The sequence below is a fragment of the Aptenodytes patagonicus genome, chromosome 18 (genome assembly GCF_965638725.1).
Source record: "Aptenodytes patagonicus chromosome 18, bAptPat1.pri.cur, whole genome shotgun sequence".
NCBI lineage: Eukaryota > Metazoa > Chordata > Aves > Sphenisciformes > Spheniscidae > Aptenodytes > Aptenodytes patagonicus.
The window spans coordinates 7563181-7589003 of record NC_134966.1 but is presented as its reverse complement, the minus strand read 5'-3'; the positions used below and the strand labels follow the sequence as shown (position 1 = coordinate 7589003).

At 44.6% G+C, this 25823-nt stretch overlaps 1 protein-coding gene across 4 annotated transcripts in view; it reads right to left on the bottom strand.

The window, feature by feature from the left end:
- The window catches only part of ABL1 (ABL proto-oncogene 1, non-receptor tyrosine kinase), an 84312-nt gene that overhangs the window by 21301 nt on the left and 37188 nt on the right, over nucleotides 1–25823 (bottom strand). For 2 of the 4 annotated variants that reach the window (XM_076355816.1, XM_076355819.1), the window contains exons 2-3: nucleotides 2824–2997; nucleotides 1780–2075 (exon numbers count right to left, since the gene is read on the bottom strand). In XM_076355816.1, the coding sequence (XP_076211931.1) occupies nucleotides 1780–2075; nucleotides 2824–2997 (470 nt within the window). Of the gene's footprint in view, nucleotides 1–1779; nucleotides 2076–2823; nucleotides 2998–4836; nucleotides 4941–12277; nucleotides 12637–25823 lie in introns of those variants that run through there. The other 2 variants (XM_076355818.1, XM_076355817.1) reach the window with 2 other exon arrangements.

Here is a 25823-nt window from a genome sequence, read left to right as displayed (position 1 = left end):
ATGTGGTTTAATACACCATGCTGCAAACCACAGCGCCTGATGCATGGGCAGGGCAAACCGCCCCTTCTGCAGGGATGCTGGCAATGGGGAGGACTGTGGCTACCTCTCCGCTCGCCCCTGCATGAACAGCCAAAGCCTGGGGGCCACAGCTCTTGGTCACTGCCGCTTCTCGATTTTGTATTTCCAACCACCATCAGCTGCTGATCTGCTTTAGTGAATTGTGCTGACCTGCACCTTTTCTCAAAAACACCAATTCAAGCAACTTTGTTGAAAATGAACAGTTAACCTGGCTAATACAGACCTGAATGGATTATTGTAGCTCTGCAGAACTGTTTTTTGGGATAAAAACAGCTCTGCTGGGATGAAAGCCTTCATATGCCAAATCCTTTTACAGCTAAAATGAGAAGATGTGCTATCACATCATGGACACATGCTTATTTAACACCAACTGAAGGAGGCCCACGTTCAAAATATTCACATGCGAACATTGTTCATCTGCCAGCATCAATGTAAATAGAAGGAATATCAACTACAGAGGCAGGAGGAGGAATAATATTCCAGATTGCCATGCAGTCGTTCAAGTATGCTGCACGTCAGCATTTCACAGTGCTGATTTTGACCAGAGAGTGTGTCTACATGGGAGGAAAAAGGAAGAATCGCCGTAACTTGGAAATACGTTGCCTTAAATAACATGGTCAGAATTGTCTCAATTATAATCTGTTTACTAAAGCGGACAAAAAGTATTTCATTACTGAATAAAAGCTGTTTATCTTATTAAAGCTTTTAGACTGATGAGTCTAATAAATAGGAAATGCTATGTACTGGTTCCCTATGTTTTCATACTATAGATTTTGCTGTCAACATTGCTGTAAGAAGATTAAAGCTCTCACAGGACAAAGGAAAATTGGCCATGGTGGGCCACTACTATACTTGATTTTTTATATTTTTTTCTTTTGAAGTACTTTAATGGCACAAAATCTGTCATCTACCAGATGCTGGCAAGAAAAGCCTCAGCAGCCATGCTCCAGACCCACACTTCAACTTCTGCACAGGATCTAAAGAGACACTGCTTAAAATAGATTTGTTAAAACCCAAGATTTTTCCGAAATCCAATGCCAGTAGAAATGTTTCCATGAAATTCAAACAAAAATCTGTGGAAAACTACACTTTTATGCTAACATTCCTCTGCGGCATCCACAAAGCACAGCATTGCAACACTGCTACAGCACACAACAATCTAGGAAAAAAAACCGAAGAAACTAGAGACAGGGCCCATATAAAAGTGAAAGTGCCTACCCGTCTCCAATGATCACGCTGAAATACTGTAGAGAAATCGAAACAGTAGTTAAAAATACTGCGGAATAGCTCAAAAAGCATTCTGTCCCTAATATTCATAGGATTATTAGCAACAGGCATTGACTTTTCTGATTTGGCAGCCAAAGAGATTATCTTCTGAACATATGGGACAAAAATTCATCCTCAGAATTTATTAATGATATCTATTACATTCAGCTCTGACGTAACTCTAGTATCTCCCACCTTAAAGTGTTTCGCTACTAGGCTGTATTATATTATACCTCACCAGAAGTTTGCTAAAGGAGTAAAACTGTTTTGTCACAGTTGTGTCGGAATCTCAGTTTATTGTAACTACAGATGATGAATATTGTGATCAGGGTTCAGAATTGCTCAATTCAATTGCTACTACTTGACCTTGTGCAGTCAGTGGACAAAGTATACCGGCAAGGTTTTCTTTCATGGTTTAGATAGCTTGCAGCCTACCTTTCCGTCAGACGCAGTGTTTATTCTGTAGTGGTACACCCTTCCTTCATATCGCAGTGAAATAGATCTCTGTCCTGGACTGCTCTCACTCTCTCGCACAAGAAAGCTGCCGTTGATACCGCTACTCAGAAGGTACTCAGCAGCGTTACGTGACACTGGTCCGTGATACCAGGAATGCTTCTCCAAACTATTCACTGGAGTGATGTAGTTGCTGGGTACCCAGCCTTGTCCATTCTTCGTTTGGGCCTCACACCATTCCCCATTATGATTGTAGCCCAGGACACGGAGCTTTTCACCTTAGCGCAAGAAGAAAATATATTTAGACATGGCAAACCTGGGAGCTGAGGACAAAGATAGGTTCTTTCTGGCTAACAGATCATTAAATAATCTCCTATAAGAATAGGTATCTGACTGAGCAGGGGGTGTGTTTCTTTAAGCTTGAGTGGACCCCTCAAAGCCAAATAAAGTCCAATGCATGCTTCAGGAGTTTGTTAGGCTCTCATGCAGTTCTGCACCAGCTCTGATACTGCTCGAGCTTAAAAAATGAATCCAGCAAATTTTATTTGAACCGAGTTGGCTTGATGGGGCTAGGAGAGAACAGGAGTGGATAAACAATAAAAAAGTAATTTCAATTAGCAAGGTAAGCAGATGTGACTTGGAGTACACATAAGGAACAGAAGGACTGAGTAAGAAAACACTGTATCTGTACAGTCATTTTTCATACAGGGACTGTGTTTTGGAGAACTATGAAAATGATAGAGGCCAACCTCTAAAATCAGCTTAGTTTAATTTCTCAGTTCAAATTCTTGCTCCTAATAGAGACCTTAGTTTTGGCAAACAGTTTCTTGCCCAACACAAAAACATCAGACAGTTTTAACGTTTTAAAAGGTTATGACTTTGTGAAGTCTTTGTATTTGTTTAAGAAGAATTCCCACAGTAAAAAAAATTCCATAGGGTTTAGTGTATAACTCAGTTATTCCACAGCGACTTTTCCTTCTACGCCTTCTCACACACTCCCAGTGCCCCTCTGCCCAGCTACCTTACCTTTAGTTATGCTGAGAGTGTTGTCCCCACTCGCCACAAAATCATACAGTGCAACAAAGAGATGGGGGTCATTTTCACTAGGACAGGACAGAAGGTTTTCCTTTGAGTTCCAGCGAGCTGCTTCGCTCAGACCCTGGGGCTCGAAGTCCGACACTACCGGCCTCTGTAGGGCTTCTGGAAGGGGGGGGGAGGGAGGGGGGAGAGAGAGAGGAAAAAGCAGGTTCATTTTTGCTGATAAAAGCCATCTGGTTAACCCACGCACTCTGATTTTCTAATTTACATTGTTTCTTGACATGTGTGCTCCTCATGTGTCAGAGGACAGATACAAACAGTTCTTTAATGCAGATCTCCTGCCACATAGGCAGGACACCCTGGCTCCAGAGCTGTCCCCCAGCCTGCCCCGGAGCCCCCAGCTCCTGCCTCCCACAGCAGGCAGGAGAGGGAAAGCCCCTCTCCCTCCCGCCAGTAAATGCTGCTCACGTAGGCTGTTTGCTGCTTGTAAATCCTTTAGCTCATGCCTAACTGCTGGAATGGTTAGATTTGAAAACAAACCCAAGACCTTTAAAAGGTAAATCCCTTAATTATCCTATAAATGAAATCGCCAGAATGTGCAGCACAGAGAGCCAGGCAGGGCGAGATTGAAAAGACATGGTATTTAAGAATGAGCTTCCGTACATTTTTAGGAGCCCTGAGACACCTCCAGAAAAAGAGATTCCTAAAAACTGAGCTTCACAGGTGAGTAAAAACCAACCGCCAAAGTTTTTTGTACACTGCAGCACATTAGGCATGTAATATTCAGTAAATGTCAGGCAAGTCCAAGTACCTGAGGGAATGTTATTCCAGTCGCTCCAGCAAACCCTCCCCTCCAGACCATGATTCAAGAGTTAGGGGCAGTGATGCTCCAGGTAGCTGTGCCCCCTCACTCCAATGTGCCGCCCCCAGCTGCGCTGGCAGCCCTGCCGGTGACTGTGCTGGCACGAACCCAGGACAATAAACTGTGAAAATCTTGTTTTTTGAAGGGTTATTCTCCATCTGGATGAGTTCGTTGAGCGAGGTCACAGCACCGCACACAAACCATTGCGTCAGTGCAGCTACGGGGACAGGAAACACAGCACTATCGCACCCAGCCCCTTGCGCCACGAAATTGCTCTTCATTACCCAGCATCAGCCCCTGCTTGCTCCCCCCACTCACTGCTGAATTCCTCTTCTGCACAGGCGTACGCAGCAGGGCTTTGGAAGGAGAAATCCCAGGCCAAGTGTTTTCTACATTAGCAGGTCACCTGGGAGCACAGTTCTCTTTTTATACTTGTAATACTCACTAGCAAGGGGCTGCTATGTAGCTGCAATCATACCAAAATATGCTTTTAACACTATTGTTTGTTTGGTCAGCAATCCAGTATAAGCTGCACCAGTAAACCAGTGAAGAACTGATATGATTGACACCAGAAAATGTATGGAAGTCAAGTATGGATTGGGACAGGTCCAAAATACATTTCCCAATAGGGAAATGCTAAAAAACCCCCAACCCTACAAACAGTAACAAATCCCGTTATTTTCTAAGCTTTGGTGGTGAAAGTGCCACTATTCACCCACAGACAATCTGGCATCCTCGATGTGTTGGTCAGATCACCACTGGTAAAGGCTCTCTGGGTGATTATTTATGAACACGAGTACTACTGTATTCTTTGTAAAAGGTAATATCATATATGTGGGCAGAGAGCAAAATAGCAAATATACACACTGTTGGGTGTTTTCCTAGCCAAACCGTATCTGCAGGGAGATATATTTTCATAGTGAATCAGAGAAGTCAAATAATTCTGCTTTCTAAATGATTCCACAGTCAGAAAAGCGGTGGTGTGTTGGGTCATTTTTTAAAGCACCTTGACATCCTTGCTTCCCCTTCCTGTTTCCTGCAGGAGAATACATTTTAATACCTTGGGTTTGCTTCAAGAGGGACAACGAGAAAAGAAACAGAAAATCCACTTTCAGAAAATTAAGCTATAATCATTTTACCATGAAAACGCTTTGATCCTGTCAAGCCCATTAAGCTCCCTTATCAAACACAGGGCGCTGCAGTGACTGGAGATACTCCAAGGAGTTACACCATCAGTACACACCTGGAACAGACAGACAGCAGAGAGCTGCAAGTAGCAGATACACAACCTCAGCGAGGAGCGACGCAGTGATGCTCTCCCCCAAATATGGTACAAACCAGTACATGCTGCAGGGTAGGATGGACCGTAACCTCCATTAGGAAGGAAAATGCCTCCCCCATGGGGGACTGATTCGACAGGAAGGCAGGAAATCCAAGGCAGGCTCCCCTCCAACTCCAGCGCGATCGCAGCCCAGCAAAGGACGGCTCATGCATGGCCACGGATGGGGATGCGGGAAGAAAGCCAAGCGCTCCGCAAGAATCCCTCCCTTGTGCCCAGGCCGCGGCAATGCTGGGACTGACTCATTACACACGGATGCCAAGGTATGCGCTTCGATTCAGACCATGAGACAACACTGTGTCAAACACCGAAAACACCCACAAGCTGCGGTGCGAAAGTCAAGGCAGGCTGGTTTTGCTCGATGACATTCCTACAAACACTGACTCAGTGATAACTGTCTGCAAACCCAAGGACCGGCAAGAGCAAGGGCTGTTAAATAAATGTACGAGAATTTGCTAAGCTGGAGGACCACGCAAGTCCCCCAGTGAATACATAGGATGCTGCACATAGGCAGGCTCGTATCCTCTGCAACCTCCAAGTTGACTGCCCCCTGCTCAGCCGCTGGCACCCCGACGGAGGTGCACGCTGCGTGTGAACGCTGCCATGCAGGAGAGCGCGATAGGGAGAGGCAAGACCCAACTCTTGGGTTGGGTTAGGGCTGGCATTTCCAGGAGGTAGGAACCCCCAGTTAAGAACCGGGGTGGGGAAGGCAGAGACTGAATGAAGCTTAAAGGGCAGCAAGAAAGGGAGGATGAGGCCCTGAGTCAACACGGAGAAGAGCGTAAAGGAAAGAGCAGAGTTGTGGTGACCCGAGTGTAGCAGAAGCTTGATAGACCGTGACAAAACACACTTTTAAAGGTCTGGGCCCCAAGAGGAGGCTGTCAGCAGACTCAGGACACAAAACCATGAAGCGAGAGAAGCAGACAGGACATGTCCATCTGGGAGCCGCGTACAGCCGGCTGTCAGCAGCTATTCTCTAGTAAATTTGCCCAGACATTACAGTCCTTCAGAGCAGGAACAAGACATTGCTGTTCATACGTATTGAGGGTCTTTTTCAACACACTACAGCTTCTTCACCTCCTACTGCTGGTTTTAACTACAATTTTACAGCACTGCTGAGCTCTTCAGTGGGCCAGATTCCTCCTAATAAATCAGCCCGGCTGCTACACCTACAGGAGGGTATCCTGGCACGGCGATGGGGCAGGAAGCAAGCGTAATTCTATCTGTTATCTCTGCGCTGTGATTCCTTCCACGCATCCACTTTGTCTTCTGCTGCGTCCCAGCAAGACTGTAATTTATTACTTTGATCATAGAGTGCTCCGCATAACACCTGGATTCCCGGGAGGAGTCCTGAGGCAATGCTGTAATTCAGTTCTCCGCTAACACCAACTAAATGATGATTCTTAATTAAAGCAGAGCAGACTTCGAAATAAGACAACAGCAGCTTTTATTTTGAGGCATTAGCCATAAGAATGTCTTCATTTCCCCCCTAAATTAAGTTTTTACCAGGAGATATTTATGTTTGCACACTAAAAGGTTTCATAAGCGTAACTATCTCCTGCTAATTACTGTTTATATGAAGTCATGAATCATTGTTAGGGACTTTGTAAGAAGTTCTCAGATATGAACAATTCTGGTTAGACCAATGCAAGCAAATTTCCTTAGTAATTTAAGGGAAGGGTCGGAAAACAGGCAGAAGCACAGAATTACACTCGGCTCCTCCACAGCTGACTGCAGGGCAGTCCCGAGGGAAGGAAGAGACCTCCTGTCTCCCTACAAAACAAACATCCTGTGGTCTTACAAACCGTGCTGGCATTTTTTCCACAAGGTTTCTAGAGCGAGGGAGCGCAGAATACATCCAAGTAATCTCTGTGGAGGTACAGCACATCCTATCTAAAGCTTCTCCTTTCCCTACAGTTCCCCTACTCTCCTTTTCCCCTGGAAGAAATTATGATAAATGGCAGAATAGCTATGCAGATTTAATACATCCAAATGTTCCCGACTCTGAGCACATACGATGAGGCAGCTGCCTCTCTGTCCCAGTGTTTCCTTAGTGGCCCTCACGGATTCCCTATGCCTGATGGAATATGGATTTAAAAAAAGAAAAAAAAAATTGTAAACCAGATCTTTCCAAAAAGGAGGAAGGTTTCGTGTTTTATTTCAGACTCATCCCTTTAGTGAGATCATGCTCAGCCTCTCCTGTCACCCACTCCACAGCACAGGCCATATAACCTTCTGCAACAAAGGCTATCGCTGTCACTTCTGCTCTTGGCTGATATTTGGAAAGTCCACGTTCTTACAGCCAGCATGAGGACAAATGATCACTTTTTAAATATTGTGTATCTCTATACAGAGATGAAAAAGTGCAAAAATAGATCCAGCCTCTCTCAATCAGATCCACTCCCCCTGTGCTGGGCCAGTCTCCCCAGCTGTGCTACCCTATTTCCACCCCCAGCAAGGTGTCTTCGTCCCCCTTCTTGCACAGCCACCAGCAACCTCTGGCGCTCTAAATACTGAAAACCAAGTCTGCTGAATGCAAACACGAGAGAACGAGGCCACCCATGGCTCCTGCTTCATTGCCCATGCACAAACAGGCCCTCACAGTCAACTGCAGTGTTTTATCTTGTCTAAGACTAAGCACCCCTGATGATGTGGCTTCTTCCACTCCTTGAAGAGATGATTCTGCCATCCTGGGGTTTTCTGGGGTTTTGTTTTGGTTTTGTGTTGGGGGGGGGGTGTTGGTTTGTTTTTTTTTGTGTGGTTTTTTTTTTTTTTTTGAAAGTTCACTCTTATATTAGCCTGCAGGTTCCACTCGAGTTCATTCACTGAGTTTATTCCATTTATAACCCATTAGTGACATGGTAAATATCATCTTTCTCCCGCCAGCTAATCGCAGTTGTAAATATATGGAGTGGAATAGTAGGTATGGCAGAAATTTGGATTTTATTCCCAAATCTGCTGCTTGACCCTAGATTACAACCTCTGGGAGAGGAAGGGGAAAGTAACTAGATCCAAGTGAATTTCAATGACGCTTACGTATTTCTGAAAACTTTTACCTTTACAATTTCTGTTTTGGTGTCCTTACTAAGGGAGCAGAAGGTTTGCCTGTTTCTGAGCCCTGGGGAGGGGAAGCACCAAGCAAGAATCATGGAGATTTACTGTTTTATTTCCCTATTTTACTAAGCAGCCCCAGACTGCTCAGGGAAGGACGAACACGTCTGTGGATGATCATTTTTAGGTCTGAAGACAGTTACAGCTCTTCCTATGAAATAATAATCCTTTCCTCACCACAACCCATGGGAAATGGTAGCAATCACCATCAGCCAGATTTTTTAGTAAGGATGGGACAGGCGAGAACCGCTGGAGCAAGCATATAACTAGCAAGCCATTACAAAGCCAGAAACACATTTAAAAGCAAGAACTCTACTGAGTGATGGTAGATGAGAAGCTAAGAGGCGAGGAGCAGAAAACAGCCAAGGAAGAGAGGAAACAAACAGAAGGCTCTTCCCTGGGAGGCAGCAACACCATCTTAATGCACTCGCTTTTCCTAACAGATTGACTGAAGAAGACCTGCCTGCTGATCCCAGCGACACCGGGGCAGGGATGAGTCGCTGGCATTGCAGATTTGGGTCTGGCTCAATATGTGCCCAAACGCATAAAAAAGAAACTCTCCAGGAACAGGGCAATGGCTACGGGCTGCTGCTCCTCCCCAGGCTCCTCTACTATAGCTGTAACAAGACACGCTTAAAAAAAAAAAAGAGAGAAAGAGACGATCTGACAGCTGGCAGGACAGAAATCATTTCAGTTAGAAAACAAAGGACTTTACTAGTGTCCCCAAAACAGTTTTTAAACTTTACAGAGAACACTGACAGGTTTTAAACAAGGCTTCTGCCTTTCAGTGGTAGAGCAAGCCCAAAAAGGCAGCAAGACTATTTCAGCCCCTATTTGGGACATGGACATGTTCTGTTTTCCAGATCAGATTGGCAGCAGTACTTGCTGTGCCTCTTCCCTTCTACTCTTTACCCTTTCTTGGTGTGAAGCGGGTGAGGAATTATTCAGTTTGGCAAAGGCAGAAAGGAGAAAGCAGATGACAGAAATTCAGCTCTCTCACATTTTAAAATAATATTTACTAGTGGGAATAGAAACGAGGGCAAAAAATGGCCAGCTCAAACATCAGTATGAAATCTCAGTAATCCTTAGAACCAGTTTAAACTTATTTTTGATCAAGTTAAGAAAAGTTCTCAACTTTTTCAGCAAGCAGGCAAGCCTGCCTGTACACAGCAAAGCGCACAGCAACGGGCTGTAGCACCTGCCATCTGTCCACACCACCACAAAGAGGACTCTACAAACAATCCTCGTTCCTGCAAACTAACAGAGCATAAAAGCCTTTCAGAAGAGGACCACAATGAAAAAAAAAAAAATTTCTGATTACTTGGTCAAAGGACATGTACACCTACACATGTGCCTGACTCTAAGTCAGCCTTATATCAAACCCAACCTCAATACAATATTTTCAAGAAGTGTGTTTAAATGTACAACAAACAGATTTGATTTTGTTACAGTCCCATGCTATTCATCAACCACTGTTGTGTTTTTGTTAACACATGAAAACCAAAATAAGAAATTGAATTAGGTAAAATTTAATCTCTCCTCCTGGCTGCAACTTGTTTTCCACGCAACTAATGGACCTTTCACCCTTTAAGCAGTTATGTTTAAGGTTTCGCGTATAAGTAAGGTTTTACTATAGTAAAGAAACTTTCAGCTTTCCCCTCATGTCCTCAACAGCTTCCCATACAACTAAGATAACAAGAGCAGAGTTAAATCCTCCAGTGATATCACCATCATCTCCTTAATCCTTTCAGAAGCTTCAGCGAGGCTGTGGGACACACACGGGAATGGATTGGCCATCACACGCTGCTCATAGGGATCCAGGAGCAATGGTCCCTAGTTTCTGACCCTTGACACAAACCTGCCCCCTTCTCACGATCTGCCAAGCTGAAGTGGTTTCTATCAAAATTAACAAATCTGTATGTAAAAACTTGTTATCTTTTTAAGGGTAATGCAAGCAAATGGTTTTCACTTGTGCCCTTGGAGTACAAGGGTTTGGGGCAAGCCACCACTGCTCTTTGGAAGAGTCCTCAACAGAGCTTTCAACCTCACAATAATTTTAACAAGAAAGCTGCCTAGGAATACCACGTGGGGACCTTCAGCTTTAAGAAAAGAATAACAGAAAATCCTACTTTTTTAAAACTATTTTTTTTTTCCCCCAGGTGAGTACAGATTCTCGCTTCTCACCCTGCTCTCCAAGAGATCCACAGTTGATTACGGTGGGTCCTGGGCTGCCTATGTCCTAACCGACTGTCACAGCATTAAGGTTGCAGTTGCCACATTTGTTCACCTTCAACACACCGCTTGGATGCTGGCTTCGGTTTTACCCCATGCCGAGCTGAGAAATAAGACTGAGCTACTTTGATGGTTTAAAAGTTGTTTCAATGCTCATTTCCCATCCCATCATAAAAAATAAATACGCAGCCACAGTCTCAGGGAAGCAGAAGGTGGAAATACTACAATATTTATTGTATCAATGATCGTGTTCATAACTGGATATGCCTATATGGCGCAAGTCAAACTATGCTCTAATCCTATTATGTAACTGCATTGCAAATTGGGGAGGGGGGGGAGTGGTTGTAACACACACACAAAAGAGAAAACTTGCAAAAACAGTCAGGGTAACACCCTTGTAACATCATCCTTTAGCATTCATTTCTGCAGGGAAGAGAGGCCCCAGATGCTCTGCCTATTCTCCCAGGGCTGTGTTGAAAGATCCAACAGCACAGAAAGGAGGCCCCGCATGGCTCGGAGCTCCTCCTCAACACGCAGCCTGGCTGTGCCTGAGCAATACCAGAGGCAGGGGACACAGATAGAGCTTTTATAGACCTAAAAGATCACAGAAGAATTCAGTTGCATAGGAAAGATCAAAACTATTCAGACGCATCCACCCTCCATTAGGTCTCTGAAACTTTAAATAAAATAAATAATAAAAAAAAAAAAGTCCTCTGGAAACTGTTCTTTGATTTTAGACAACAGAAAATTCTTCAGACCCACTAAATGCATCTGATGAATACAGACTCTTGATCCGCAATTTCTTTAAATGGGTTTGCCACGAGAAGCCATTTGTAGATTTTGAGATTCCTAACCTATGAATTTCCGAGGACCATTTCTCCACTGAATATTCGAGAGTTGAGCAACAGCGACTTGCGATAGGCCCCGGGAAATCAGCTGCTGCCTTTCGTGCCTCTGATTTGATGAGTTAGCACAGTCCTCCTGGCATGCAGATTATTTTTACTGAAGCAACATCCAGCAACACAAAAGAAGTTGAAGAAGCCCAGACCGCCGTGGCGGGACGGACACAGCCCCACTAGTGCAGCAAAGGGGCCGGGGCTGCACAGGGGGAACCTGTAATGCTGCTGCGCAGGCGGGGTGCGAAGCCACACTGGGGTGAAGAACTTGCTCGAGGTCACGCCAAGCAAGACCTCAGCCCAAAGTTCCCCAGCCCGGCACGGTGTCACCGAGGCTTTCAACCTGAACTAGTCGAGTCCGTATGTTCAACATCTCAGCGTCGACAAACAACCCTGGGTGTGACTCAAAAATCACCTTTTGAAAGCAAACAGGCAAGAAAATTCAGTTAAATGGATGCCTGTGGAAAGCACACTTACAAGCGGATAACCAAAATGAACTAAGAGATTATGTATTAACGCACGCTGAAAATATTTTCCTGATGGACTCATCTAAATTTTCGTCCTGAGCCTGGAGTTTGTTTTACCATCCTCCTCTCACGTCCAAAATAAGGGAGATCCTTCCCTGGGCAAAAAAAATAAAGCCGAGGCCTGAAGATACGGCTTTGTTTATGGGCTCGGCAATAAGATCACTTGACATTTTACAACCATAAATGGTAGAGCCGCGCTCCCTTTGTATACTGCAGTTAATGAAAGTCACCTGGGGTCTGGATGCCGCATACACCGCTCGGTTCCCTCGCCCCCGCATGCGAAAGCCCAGCCTAAAGCTGGCCAGGACCAAACGTCTCCCCAGGCCTGGCCCCAACTTGCAAGCAAGGGATAAAACTTGTGTCTGGGATGGTGGTGGGGTCAGGCCGTGTCCCCCTGGGACACGCCGACGGGCGGGCTCCGGCTGCTGCGCTCCCAGGGGGACATGGCCCGACCCCGGCCCCTTTGGGTACTCACCTTCCAGGTAGCAGCTGGAGGAGGAGGAAAGCCCTTTCTTCGATTTGCAACCCACCAATTTCAAGCAAATCTCCAACATTTTCATTTGTTAGAGTTAGGCTTCGGCTGTCTGGTTTCCCTTCCCCCCCTTTCAGCTTCTTCTCGCGCTGTCGAATGATCCGGCAAAAGTCTAAAAAAGTCTAAAAAAATCCGGTAAGAGTCTAAAAGAATCCAGGAAAAGTCTAAAAACAAAATATCCAGGAAAAGTCTAAGAAATCCAGCTCCCTGAAAACCATTACAAGGGCGAGCCCGAGCGGCGGAAAATCCTGGGGCCCCGCATCTCCTCTCCCGGGGAGTTAACTCCAGCCATCTTCCCTCCTTCCCAACTCTTTTGGCGGGCGAGGGGGGGGGGGGGGGGGGGGGGGGAAGGAAAATAACAAAGAAGAAAAAAGCAAAGCCAACCAAGCTGGGCAGAGTCACTTCTGCCCGCAGTTTGCGGCAGCTGCCCGCATGCCGCTGGGCGCTGGGTGCAGGCAGGGCTGCTGGGCTCCGCTGCCAACAAAGGGCCCCTTCAGCCTCTGCCTGCCTCCATGACATCAGGCAGGCGAGCAACGCCCTCGCTCCTTAACCCTCCTCCTGCCTGCACCCTGCCTGCCTCCTCTCCCAACGCGAGAGAGGGGCGAGGGTGAAAATCAACAAGTTTCCCCTGCCTGGGAGAGTTCTCCTTGGTTTGGGAGCCGGGGCGGGGGGGGAAGGCAGGATTAAGGGCTAACGCTCCTGCTTTGGTGCTTGTGGTGCTTTGTGCGTGGCTCTGTTAAACCAAGTGAATTGTAGGCAATAGTCAAAGTCTTAAAAGCGTGTCATTTCACAGCGCATTAAGGGAACTGTTTAAATACTGCGCCTTGTAACGGGGAGAAGCAAACTGAAAGCTATGCCCATTCGTAAACCAGCACAAAAACTGCAAGGGGATCTGGAGGTCCTTCTCCAAAAGACACTGTCTTAGCATCTCTGTGATAATTACAGGCAAACAGATTCAAATCTCAGCTGCTGCAATTACACTCGCAGGGTACTACTCCTCTTGCACAAGGGGCCAAAAGTTTTCACTCTCCCACTACCTACTATTCTTTTCCCCTGCAAACTGTGCCCTTCCCTTGCAGGTTTCTCAAGGCTACATCTTAATTAGCGCTCTCCAGTTTTTGCATTTTTTATACATTACTTTCTAGCATTATTGTGTGCCTCCTTTTTAAAACAACCATCACTTTTGTTATATATATTTATATTCTATATGTGTGTGTGTATTTATATACATAAATATATATTAAAAAAAGAGATAGCAAATTGGATGTGTATACAGTTGCATTTTTTTCCACTCAAAAATCCCCTTTCATTTCCCGAACCTTTGGGTGCTTTTGCTGCTCGGAGCAAGAGGTGCTCAAGGGTGCAGAGTTCATCAGGGGTGCAAAATAGAGAGGCTGGGGAAAATGGCCTGGGAAGCCAACCCTATCACAAACTCCACCGCAATGTGTGGAGTGCTTGGTGTGTCACACACAGGATCAACAAGCAGCAAACCTTCATTTTTGTCCCTGAAAACTTCCCTCCACATCTGACAGTTTATTTTGGCAAGGTTACTGACTAGCTAGTGCTCTTTTGCCCTCCAACGTTTTCAAACATTTAATGCTTTAGGGGAAACTCTGCCTGCTTCCAGCATCTGAGGACCGTGCCTCCGAAACAGCAAACATTGCTCACACTCTTTAAACATTATTTTACAGCATTACTTTGCCTTAGTCTTCTGATCCATGGGGTGTACACGTGAAAGCTTGGAAAGAAATCCTTGGTCTCTCAACCCATACTGAACTGCAATAATAGCATTTGCATTTTTTTTAAATACCACAAGTCACATCATTTCTAGCAGAGAAATAATCACAGTAAGGACAGCGTGACGTTCAAAATGCTTTCACGCTTTCTCTCAGAAAAGATGAACATGGATATCCCCATTTAATACACCAGGAAACAGCGAGAGAACTTAAACATTTCTTCAACTTAGTCCAGCAAAGCAATGAGGCTACAGATCCAATCCCCCACCTCTGGCAGCCTGCATGTGCATTAGAAAGACAACGGTGCAGTTCTCCCCACGCTCTCCCTTACTTCCTCCACTTCTGGAGGAGGATTTCTATTTTATGGAAGCATGAGAGTTTCAAGAGAAACCAAAATCTATCTACTTGTTCCCTGCCCACCCAACTTCAGATGAGACTGCAACAGAGAACTTGTGCAGAACTGCACTGGGGGGGGTGGGGGGGTCGGGAAGAAGAGTTAAAAGCAAATTTGGATGAGAAACGTTTTATAAATCACAGGAGGAGCTCAGTCATCACATGTTTAGGCCCGGTGTCATGTTTAGGGAACTGGGATGAAGTAACATTGTAAAAGCAGACCAGGCATCTTGCACGCAACTTCTTTTCCATGTGAGGAGCATCCCTATCCCGCTTCTCCTTCAGCTGCAGCTGTAGGAATGTAGAATCCCCATAGCATTCCCCCGGCAGTACAAAGGCTGCCCCCCATGAACACCACCCAGGCATTACAATTAAGGTTAATACAATGAGCGCCGGCAGAATTAATGCGGATTACATTCCTGATGAACTCCTGGGGTTCTTATTCCAGAAGAAGAATGCCTCATCTCAAATTAAATTAACCCACTTGCAGAAGAACCTCACTGTAGGAGAAAGGCATCCACTCGGGGAGTTAAACACAAAGAGCTATCCTGGGATAACTTCCTCTGTAGATAAACAAATTAATTCCCTTTATGTTTCCACGCAGACAAGCTTGTGTGGTCCCTCTGCTACAAACTTCATCCTTCAACATTTCCTCTTTTGTGTCAGGGCAAACCAGGCTGTAAATACTTCGAGCAAATACCCTCTGCCTTTCCTGCATGCCATGAAATTAACTGGCGATACAGAAATAAAAGCCATATTGGTAGTGTCACACAAACTCTGCTACTCACACGGCTGACATCTATTAATCCCTTTCATGTTTGTTTGTCATATACACGTCTTAGAATAAAATCAGTCATGAAAAGCGTGCAGACTTTTGGACTACAGAGTGACTGATGCAACCTTCAACTCAGGCTTTCTGTTGCAGAATGGCAAAACAGTTTTGGTTGGGAGCAGATTCGGAAGGTCTCCAGTTCAACCTCCTGCTCAGAGGGCAGCTGTCTGTCTAGATGAGGTTGTTCCAGGCTTTTTGCAGCTAAACTTTAACCAAGTCTGCTGGGCGGCGTGAAACACTTCTTATCCTCTTACATCTATCCAGCTTTGCCTTGCTGCAAGTTGTAAGTGTTGCTTCTCCTCCTTTTGCTGTGCACCTCTGAGAAGAGTCTCTCTGGTCACCAGTTGGGTGGTTACGAGCGTGCTGGAACCCCTTCAGCCCCCTCTTCCCCAACCGGGCGAAAGCAGCTCCCTCGGCCCCGGGGGCACCGCCTGCTCCAGCCCCCACCAGACTCCCTCCAGCATGTCAATGTCTGCTACGGGGGAAGGAGGGAGCTGGACACCATACTCCAGATGTGGCTTCACAAGTGCCAAAAAGAGGGAAATAATCACTTCCTTCGACCTGCTGGCTCTGCTCTTGCTAATGCAATCCAGTATCCATTAGCCTTTATTGTTCATGCTCATACAAGAGCATAAACCTTTTTAGCCAACTGCCTTCATGTTTGAGCTTCTTCTAGCAGACAGCTATTTATTCTTTACTTTCTTAAAGCTACCCAAAATTTGAGGACAGGTTTTTCCAAAAGAGAATGATCACACACATGCATGACAGTGGCAGCAAAAGGACTGGACTCCATGAGCAGAAAGTGAGTTTTGGCATGATCCCATGATGTTAGCAGCTGGAGTGAATTTTGCTGCGATATCATTAAAAACAGCTTGAGTGCTCGTCACCCATTTAAAAGCAGGGCTTAATTTTATTTTAAAATCCTCTTCTGAAACATGGAAAGATAACAGAGTTTGAAGCCCCAAACACTGGGCATTTTTTGATAGGCACGTTCAGCTGTTTTGGGATGGAAAAAGTCACTTGAAACAGAAGCAGCACAAACTAGTGGTTAAAGCAAAGGAGTAAGAAAAAGAGCAAATTCTTGCTTACAGTTGAGTTACCTGTGCCTTGTCTTGCTGCTCTTTAAATGCAGCTGAGAATATCCCCAACATGTGTTAAAAGACTAACTCAATGCCAGTTATAAAGCACTTTGCTGTCTCTGGATGTATGGAGCAACGAAATGTAGAATCACATCATTTATAAGATGCATTTTTCTCAGTAATAAGGTTACACGTGATTTTGGGCATTCACAGGTCACTGCCTTTATGATTAAAAATAGGTCCACGCCACAGAGCACTGCCATACTACATAGCTCTCTTCTGATGACATCTTTCACATAGTGAAATAACACATTCTAACACCATTACCTGATTAAAAATATATGTGCATACTGTTTCCCACAGCATTCTCCTGGAGAAACTGGCTGCTCATGGCTTGGACGGGCCTACTCTTTGCTGGTAAAAAACTGGCTGGATGGCTGGGCCCAAAGAGTTGTGGTGAGTGGAGTTAAATCCAGCTGGCAGCCGGTCACAAGTGGTGTTCCCCAGGGCTCGGTATTGGGACCGGTTCTGTTTAATATCTTTATCAATGATCTGGACGAGGGGGTCAAGTGCACCCTCAGTAAGTTTGCAGACGACACCAAGTTGGGCGGGAGTGTTGATATGCTCGAGGGTAGGAAGGCTCTGCAGAGGGACCTGGACAGGCTGGATCGATGGGCCGAGGCCAACTGTATGAGGTTCAGCAAAGCTCAGTGCCAGGTCCTGCCCTTGGGTCACAACAACCCCATGCAGCGCTACAGGCTTGGGGAAGAGTGGCTGGAAAGCTGCCTGGCAGAAAAGGACCTGGGGGTGTTGGTCGACAGCCGGCTGAACGTGAGCCAGCAGTGTGCCCAGGCGGCCAAGAAGGCCAATGGCATCCTGGCTTGCATAAGAAACAGTGTGGCCAGCAGGAGTAGGGAAGTGATCGTGCCCCTGTACTCGGCACTGGTGAGGCTGCACCTCGAATACTGTGTTCAGTTTTGGGCCCCTCACTACAAGAAGGACGTTGAGGTGCTGGAGCGTGTCCAGAGAAGGGCAACGAAGCCGGTGGGGGGTCTGGAGCACAAGTCTGAGGAGGAGCGGCTGAGGGAACTGGGGTTGTTTAGCCTGGAGAAAAGGAGGCTGAGGGGAGATCTCATTGCTCTCTACAACTACCTGAAAGGAGGTTGTAGCGAGGTGGGGTCGGTCTCTTCTCCCAAGTAACAAGCGATAGGATGAGAGGAAATGGCCTCAAGTTGTGCCAGGGGAGGTTTAGATTGGATACTAGGGAAAATTTCTTCACCGAAAGGGTTGTCAAGCATTGGAACAGGCTGCCCAGGGAAGTGGTGGAGTCACCATCCCTGGAGGTATTTAAAAGCCATGTAGATGTGGCACTTAGGGACATGGTTTAGTGGTGGACTTGGCAGTGCTAGATTAATGGTTGGACTCGATGATGTTAAAGGTCTTTTCCAACCTAAATGATTCTATGATCAAAGAAGCCTATGTTGAAATCCACAAATGACCACAGCATGTGCTATAGACACAGCTGTAACAAAACTGGGCTTTGATCTGACAGCAAATGCAGTATTGCCTGTTTTCCTAGAGGCTGGTCCAGCTTTGTCTGACAGATTCCAATTTTCCTTTGGGTTTTCAGATCCTCCACCATTAAACAGCTCCATCCACTCTTAGATACAATGTGCCAAACTTCTGGGAAGATACTGGTGTGTATTAGAAGGACTAACAGCTTTAAAATCCTGGCTACTAAAACTCTACCTTCTTGGCACGTGCAGCACAAAACGCTGTCTGGTGGAGTCTAGTAGAACTGTTTGCAGTGAATACAACTTCAGTGGGTCGTGCACTTTAAGTCATGAGAGTTTTACTACAGTATGCCAAAGAAAGCACGTGAGTCCAAGATTGGCAGGGTTAGAGCCGAGTGCATATCCCACACCCAGCCCATTAAAAGCCACCTCAGATTTAAACAACTGTCTCTTGAGTCAATCACCTCTTAGTCTCAATAATTGTTCACTGACACCTTGTAACTACTCCAAACAACAAGTGAAAACTCTGCTTACTTGCCAATGACAGCACTACACAAAAAGGCAATTACGTTTGTGATTTATTTGCAATACCTGCCACTGTAACAGGTAGAGGGTGAGAAAAGTCCTTGTTGGTGTTTGCACATAGAATGACAACATTAGTCCGTTAAAACCTTCCAAGTTTGTTCACGCACCTAAGAAGAAAGCCCAAGCGACCAAGATACTGAAGGATCTCTGAGTACCACTTATTTTGGTGATCACTAGGAATCAGTAAGACCATTGGCATTAATAAACCACCCAGACAGGTCTCAGGTGGTTTTACCACTCTGCCCAGATACCTTGCTCAGATGAACCTTCATGCCTTCAGTGATCTGTGTAATGCCACCCCGAGTTTCTCCAGCACTGCCCTGCCTCAGAACCGCTCCACCGTTGTCTGTTTTCTTCCAGCTTTTTATGTAGGCATCTCTGCCTCTCCTTTTCCAGTTCATGTACAAAACGTCTTTAGAGAGACCAGTATTCTACCTTTCCATTGAAGCTCTTCTCAAAATTCAGCTGACATGTTTACAACAGCTAGTTAAAATAGCATGTTAAAAACAAAAGCCTCTTGCTACTATTCTGACCACCCTACAATAGGCATTATTGTAAATAAATTTAAAAAAACAAAACCACACATGAATTTGAACAAAGGCTAGTTAACACCTGAGGGCAAAGAGTGTTTTCCATTTTCCTTCCTTCAGAAACCATCTAGCACAGCATGAATGGCCCTGCAAGAGCACAGAGAGATATCTGCACATACAATGAAATATTAACACTTCTGGCACTTGGACTTAGCAAGTCCCACTCTCACAGGAAGAAACTTTAAAAAAAAAAAAGCCAGGTTACAAGAAGTCCACTGTGCACATCAACAGAAAACCAAAAGATTTTGCAATAAAGCATGTGCATTTGTTGTTCTTTCTCCTTGATTTAACAGATGTTTGTTATTTGCAATTTTCATGAGTGAAGAAGGCAGCTGAGAAGTGGTGGGATTTCAGAGATGGGATGTTCAACTATTTGAAATTCCTTTCAAGCAACAGGGCAGAATCCTTCTTTTTAAGGTAGTAACAAGGCAGAGGGTACCACTAAATTCCTGCAGTGGTGGTCTGTCTTCACCATACTCATGTAAAAAAGCAAGATGGGTTGTGAGCTCCACAGGGAATTGCCTGGGGTATTAGCATTTGAAGCCTGCAAGGTGAAATTCAAGTCCAAAGGGGCTCTTCACAAATCACTGAAAAAGTTTTGGGCCTCTTCCATTAAATGCTTTTTAAAACATCTGCACGCAAAGAAAGAAGCATCTTGCACTTTTCAGATCTGAAAAAAAAAAGCTTACCTTGACACAAAAATCACACAAACTCCTACTTACTACAATTACTTAACTTTCATCGTCTGGTCGGTTTATTAAGGTTGCAAAAGAGGGAGCAGGGACTGAGTTTCTGTGCGATAGGTAGAGCCACATCAGTTTAGGGATCCTACTGAAGTTCAGTATTTTCTGCCAGACCAGAGCAGAGAGGGCTTACAGACAGCCAGGACACAATCAGAAAAGATACGTACTTGGAAAGTATCAGAAAATAAATTTTAGAGACGTTTCTTTGCCAAATACTGACTCAGATCTTGAGTGGGAGCATTTCCGTATTTCTTTTAAATGAAAAGGCAAGGAAATGCAGATGAAAAAGTAAAGTTAAAACAAGAGGTTATAAACGGGGAGCTCAAAGCCGATGACTGCATGGGCTATCTTGTGTAATCCGGAGCACGTCCCCAGGAAGAGCCAGGAGGACCAGTAAAACGTGTTTTAGTCCCGACAGTAACTAAGTGGTTAATTTCTTCCATTCAAGAGCTGAAAAATCTGCCAAAGCAGAAGACCAGGCCTAAGAGATCAAATTACACATGAGGAGGGGGTGGAAGGGGAGAAGAAGAAAAGAAAACAAGTATTACTGAACCACTGCTGCATTAGACCCAGCAGGGATTAGGAGGAACATGGAGGAGGCGAGGTTTATCCAGCACTATCTCCGCAGCAGCAGCTGAAGTGCCTGTAAACACACACGCTTGGTTGTTACCCACATCTTGTCATTCACATTTTGGGAACATCGACCTGTACTGAACACCTTAACTCTGCCCAATATGAAAAACCTTTTGTGCATCAGCTACTGAATTAATATTACTGGAACAGTTGAAACTTCTTTCTTCCACTTGCTCCCTCCACCCAACCTACGCAGTCGTGCTGCGTTTTCTCTCCCAAGTGGAGAGTTTAACTTGGGGCACAGCTCTACAAACATGTCCAGCACGCTTGCTGCTGCCACACGTATAGGATTCACCAAAGTACTTGAAAAGCAAAGAAAAAAAAATCATCCATAGGAGACACAAATAATAATCCATCAATAAACAAATAATCCATCAAATCTAGTAGCAATTCAACTCCTTTGCCTTGAAGTTGATCACGCAAAGGAGGCCTTACAGTAGTATTAACATTTTCACAGCTATTTCAGGGCAAGCGAGGGCTCCCTACCCAGCCATACACGGCTCCTCTAGTCCTCGCTCACCTAAGCTGTTTCAGCATTAAATTCAGCAAAGATTACGATCATTTTCTGAAACGCAGAAAATTTCCAGTAACACACACAGCAACAGGAGACTAGGATAAATTCAATTGTAAGGATCACTTTTCTCTAGGGATCTAATCCTAAACAGAGTTATGCTTCTGAACGGTATCAGTATCGATGGTCAGAAACCTTTAAAGGATCACAGCATACAAGTTTCCTGACACTGTCATGAGTGTACTTAAAAAAACCCAACCAACAAACCAACAACCCAAAAAAAACCCCACCACCCAAAAAACCCCCACCAAAACCAAACAGTGCCTTCCAATCAGGAATTCAAGACTCCGCTAATTCATCCACAGGGGAGAGCATATTTTTTTTAAAAAGTAGAAGCCCTTTGTAACTATACAAACATAAAAGAATCTATATAAATATAAAAGATGCTATATAAAAGAATCTACAATCACTTGATTTGAATTACAGTGTCTATCCACCCTCAGATTTGCAGGTGAAGTGCCTAGTGCTCCATAGCACTAATTGCTTATTATTCCCAGTATAAGAAATTAAATATATAATCCCAGAAAGGAAAAGCTTCCAGTTAGTTAGAACTGCCTGAAGCAATGGTTCCCTCCAAACAGTTCAGCATTTTATTTTGTTGTCAGGACACAATATAAGAAGTTTTAAGAGTCCTGCTGGGACTATGACATAAAGGCAGGACCAGTATTTTCTCTTGTGAAGACTGGGACCAACAGGCAGAAACTTCAGACAGGAATAAGCTATTTCACTGTGAAGAAAGGCAAATGTAAAAACGTATATATACACCTCCGTCCTGGTCCAGCTGCAGCAAGGGTGCAGAAAGAGGTATCTATTTTACCCATGCGCTGCTGAGCAAAGACAGATGCAGTTCAAGTGCTAGACCTAGTGCTAAACTTTCACAAGGGTTTAAAACACTGTTTTTCAATTCCTAAACATAAAAACACATTGAAAGAAGCATTTTAATTTGCACTTTTTTGGAAAAGTTAGGGAACACTCCCTCTAGGTTGCACCATTAAGACAAAGCAAAAGTCTGATGCTGAATGCATCAGGGACAAAAGTTCCTAAATTAAACCCTTTCAAGGATAAGTTTCCTTGGTATGCTTAGAGTATAATGCTTGTCATATCTGCATTTAGATTTAGAAAATGGCATGATACTGTGGAATACCTCCACGTTTTCTGCCTTTCCAGGCAAAAGAGGCAAGATAAAGAAGGAAGGTATAAAAAAGAAATAGTTCTACTGATCTCCAGTAACCCCAAACTCTGCCTCTCCATGTATTTTGAGAAATCCAAAGTCCCTTTCTATTCATTCCCTCTTTACCCTACCTGCCCATCATTAACCAGAGCCATTCACAGAGCAGATATATTACATGCGGTCTGAGGTTTACAGCTGTTGGCATGAATAAAGATTGTAGATTCTGTCTGCCCACATACCAGACAGAAAATAAAGAAAAGTGCGGAAGTATAAATGAATAGCAACAGTCGGCACCCTATAAGCTATCCAGCCCTGTTCCACACCAGCCCTATAGCTGCCACATCTTGCATTTCAGGCTCAGCTGAGTCACTTCGCTGTTCACAGGGAGAGAAGTAGATTTTGAAGACCTGCACAAATGATTAAACAAAAAAAAAAAGAAAAAAATTAAGTAAAATACCTGCCACTGCTCTGAAAATTTGCAAAATGGAGCACAAGGGCAGGAAGCAGAAAAGTGCTACGGGCAAACATTGAGATTAGTTGGGAAGAGATCATGCTGACACAGAGTGAGGGTCCTCGGCCAGTTAACCCTGTCTAAATCCAGAGTGCCTCAGTCCCACCTTTCCCATCTTCTTCCTTTTGTTGGCACCGGTGCTCACACAACCACGTGGTGACCCAGTTCAAGAATGTGAAGACTCCCCTCACTACACGTTCATACAAATAACAGTGCTGGCATCATGAAGGGGCCAGGAGAGCTGTTTCTTAATCCAAAATACCGAGATGATCACCTGTACTGGCAAGTACTGAGTTGTATGGACAGCTTAATCTTACCGACCTTTCTCACTGAAAGATCTACAAACAAATCCAAAAGCAATAAATGTGAATGTAGGAGTGAACCAGATATAGATGCATTTCATTAATCATTCAGAGACCATCAAATGGACCACAGAGTCATTCAGTGCTGGGAGACCTGCTTCCACCTGAAATGGAAGTACTTCAGCCAGCCTCGAGTAACTGGCTGTGCTCCAGTCTGGATCTAGGGAAGGCAATGCCTCAAATTCCTAGAGAGCTGACAGATACCCAGATACGCAACAGTGCTGCAATAGAGACAGCTCGCTCTGAAAATACAGCTTTGTGAGAAACCCTTTCTTGAAGTTCCTCTGTAGCTCCCCTGTAAGCCTCTCCTGATTCTGGGGGTGTTCCATGAAGTTCCAAGTGGAAGATACCACCCTGTAATTAAATTCACAGCTTTTCCTATTTCTGATTGAACTCCAATCCATATCGAAGTCTCATGTCAGTGATATATGGATCAGCTAAACTCCATGTTATTTCTACAGACTGCGAGCCTCTGGTACAATCTCTTATTGTGTTTTCTTGTTCTTACTTTCTCCACGAAGGAAAAAGTCATGCAACACTCTCAGTAAGAGTAAACAATATCCAACACTTTCTGAAGTCGCATCTCTCTCCCAACATGTTGCAAGAAAATACCACATATTGCCCAGGTAGGATACGATGGACACTCCTTTGTTTGACTTTGCCAGATAGTATGAGATATAAAAATGTGGGTTTACCTGGATGATACCTGAAATGTAGTGCAGAAAGCCCAGACTTAACTTCACGAGTCCAGGGTGTATTCAAGACTGCCTGTGCAAGTTCCTCTGCCTGCCCAGCCAAGTTAGACACGTTATATCAAGTTATTACAAGAATAAAGACTAAAGCCTACAAAATAAGTGAACTAACAAAAGCAGCCTAGAACATGTACCACTAAAGGAGAAGGAAGGCTCTGGCTTGAACCAACAAGAGGTGGGAAAACCCAAAGCAAAAGGCAACTGGTTTTTGCTAGGCCACACGTCCCAATTTCCTCCCTTCTCTTGGTTCAGCTCAGTCTTTGCAAGTCTTGCGCCTGGAACGCGGCCAGAGGATTTTCACAGGGTGAAAGAGCTGCTGTGTTCCCCTAATCCCTCCCTCCAACACACACTGCAGTTAGGGTGCCAGGAGAACCTATTTTAAAATTAATCTCAAAGCAGAGGAAGGCTTGGACAAAGAAACACGACTAGAAATCTCCAGCAGCTCTGGAGTCAAGGGGGTGATGAAGCCAATGCATCGCTTCATATTGCATGGATAATAGAAAATACTGCAGAGGTAATGCAAAAGGATTTTAAGCCATGTAACATACCATTTATAAGATCAAGAAAGAGCACAGAGGAAAAACCCCACAGACTATGTAATCTCTCATTTTTTAATTGTACCTGAAGTGTTATATAAAGGATGACAGAACGTCAGCGGGAGGATTAGCAGGTTATTGTTTTGGAAAAAGCTGGTAATAGCTTGGTTCACTTTTGCTTACACTGTCAACCCCTCAAACGGGGTCTGGATTTTAAGATGAAAATAATTTTAGGAAAAAAAAAATTAAGGGAAAACTAACCATTCAGCTTAATCATATGCTGTAGGAATAGACATGCCGCAGTTTTATTTCCAGCTCTTCTTTAGATTTCTCCTGTAATTGTAGATAAACCAATTACCCGACTTGTGCCTCCACTTTTCCCAAACATAGAAGATTTTCATGCCACCTGGCTTCTGGACAAGCTAACTACAAATCGGGTCCCAGCCTTGAGATCCACTGCTAGAAGGTACTATACGAACGTGAAATGTTCAGTAACACAGCCAATACACCAACTTCTAGTTTATAAAACACGTTTCTCATGTACTTCAATGGCACTCGCATTCTTTCCATCAAGTGGAGCTGCCTCACGGCAGCGTGGCTATGGCAGAGGGCAGGATATAAAGACTCCTGACGTTGAACTTGATGCAGGCTTTTCACAGCTCACCCAGGGCGTGTTCAGTATCAACAACACATCCTGCACAATCTGCGAAAAGCCTGCACATGCAGAAATTATAACAGACATGAAAAGCAGCTAGATCCAAGGATAACAGACAATTTTTTTTTCCCCTCGCACAGAAATGCTTCGTTTGTATTGAAGAGAAAGAGGAGATTTTTGTGTGTCAGAGCACCAAGAAGCCTATCCCATGGGGGAAAACCAGGGGAAAGCAGATATCTCGATGACAAGCTGTTCCACATAAATGTGCTGGGACTCCCCGAGGTCTCTAACACAGTCAGAGGAATAACAGAACTATGGTGAGCTCTACAGCCTAACGACAAAAGTGCTCCAAACCACTTCAGTCTTGAAAGCTGTGAGGAGTCAACAAAGTTGCAGTACCTTAATTGGAAAATACAAAGGCTTCCACAAATGCCTGTTAACACTGATTACTGCCCTTTTCTGAATCCGCTCTCTTCAAGCTTCTTGTAATATCATAAGAAAAAGCAAACACGAACAGCAATGAGGAACAGCCTATTCTGAAACCACTTCCAGGAACAGGGATTGTTTAAACAAAATACATTAAGTGAAACCATCTGTATTAAGGGTCAAACGGCATCTGAGGCTGAATGTGCAAAAATAGCCATTTTTCAAAATTTGGGCAATTATCCCTTTGTTGTTTTTGTTTTCAGTAAGAGTAATCAGTGGCATGGAGGTGTTACCAAGGGGGTAAAAGCTTAAGCGAGGAATTTAACTCCGCAGTTCCAGAGCCTACGGTGCCAAGAAAACATTCCTATTAATCTTGGTGCTACCCTCTCCAGCGTGCTCA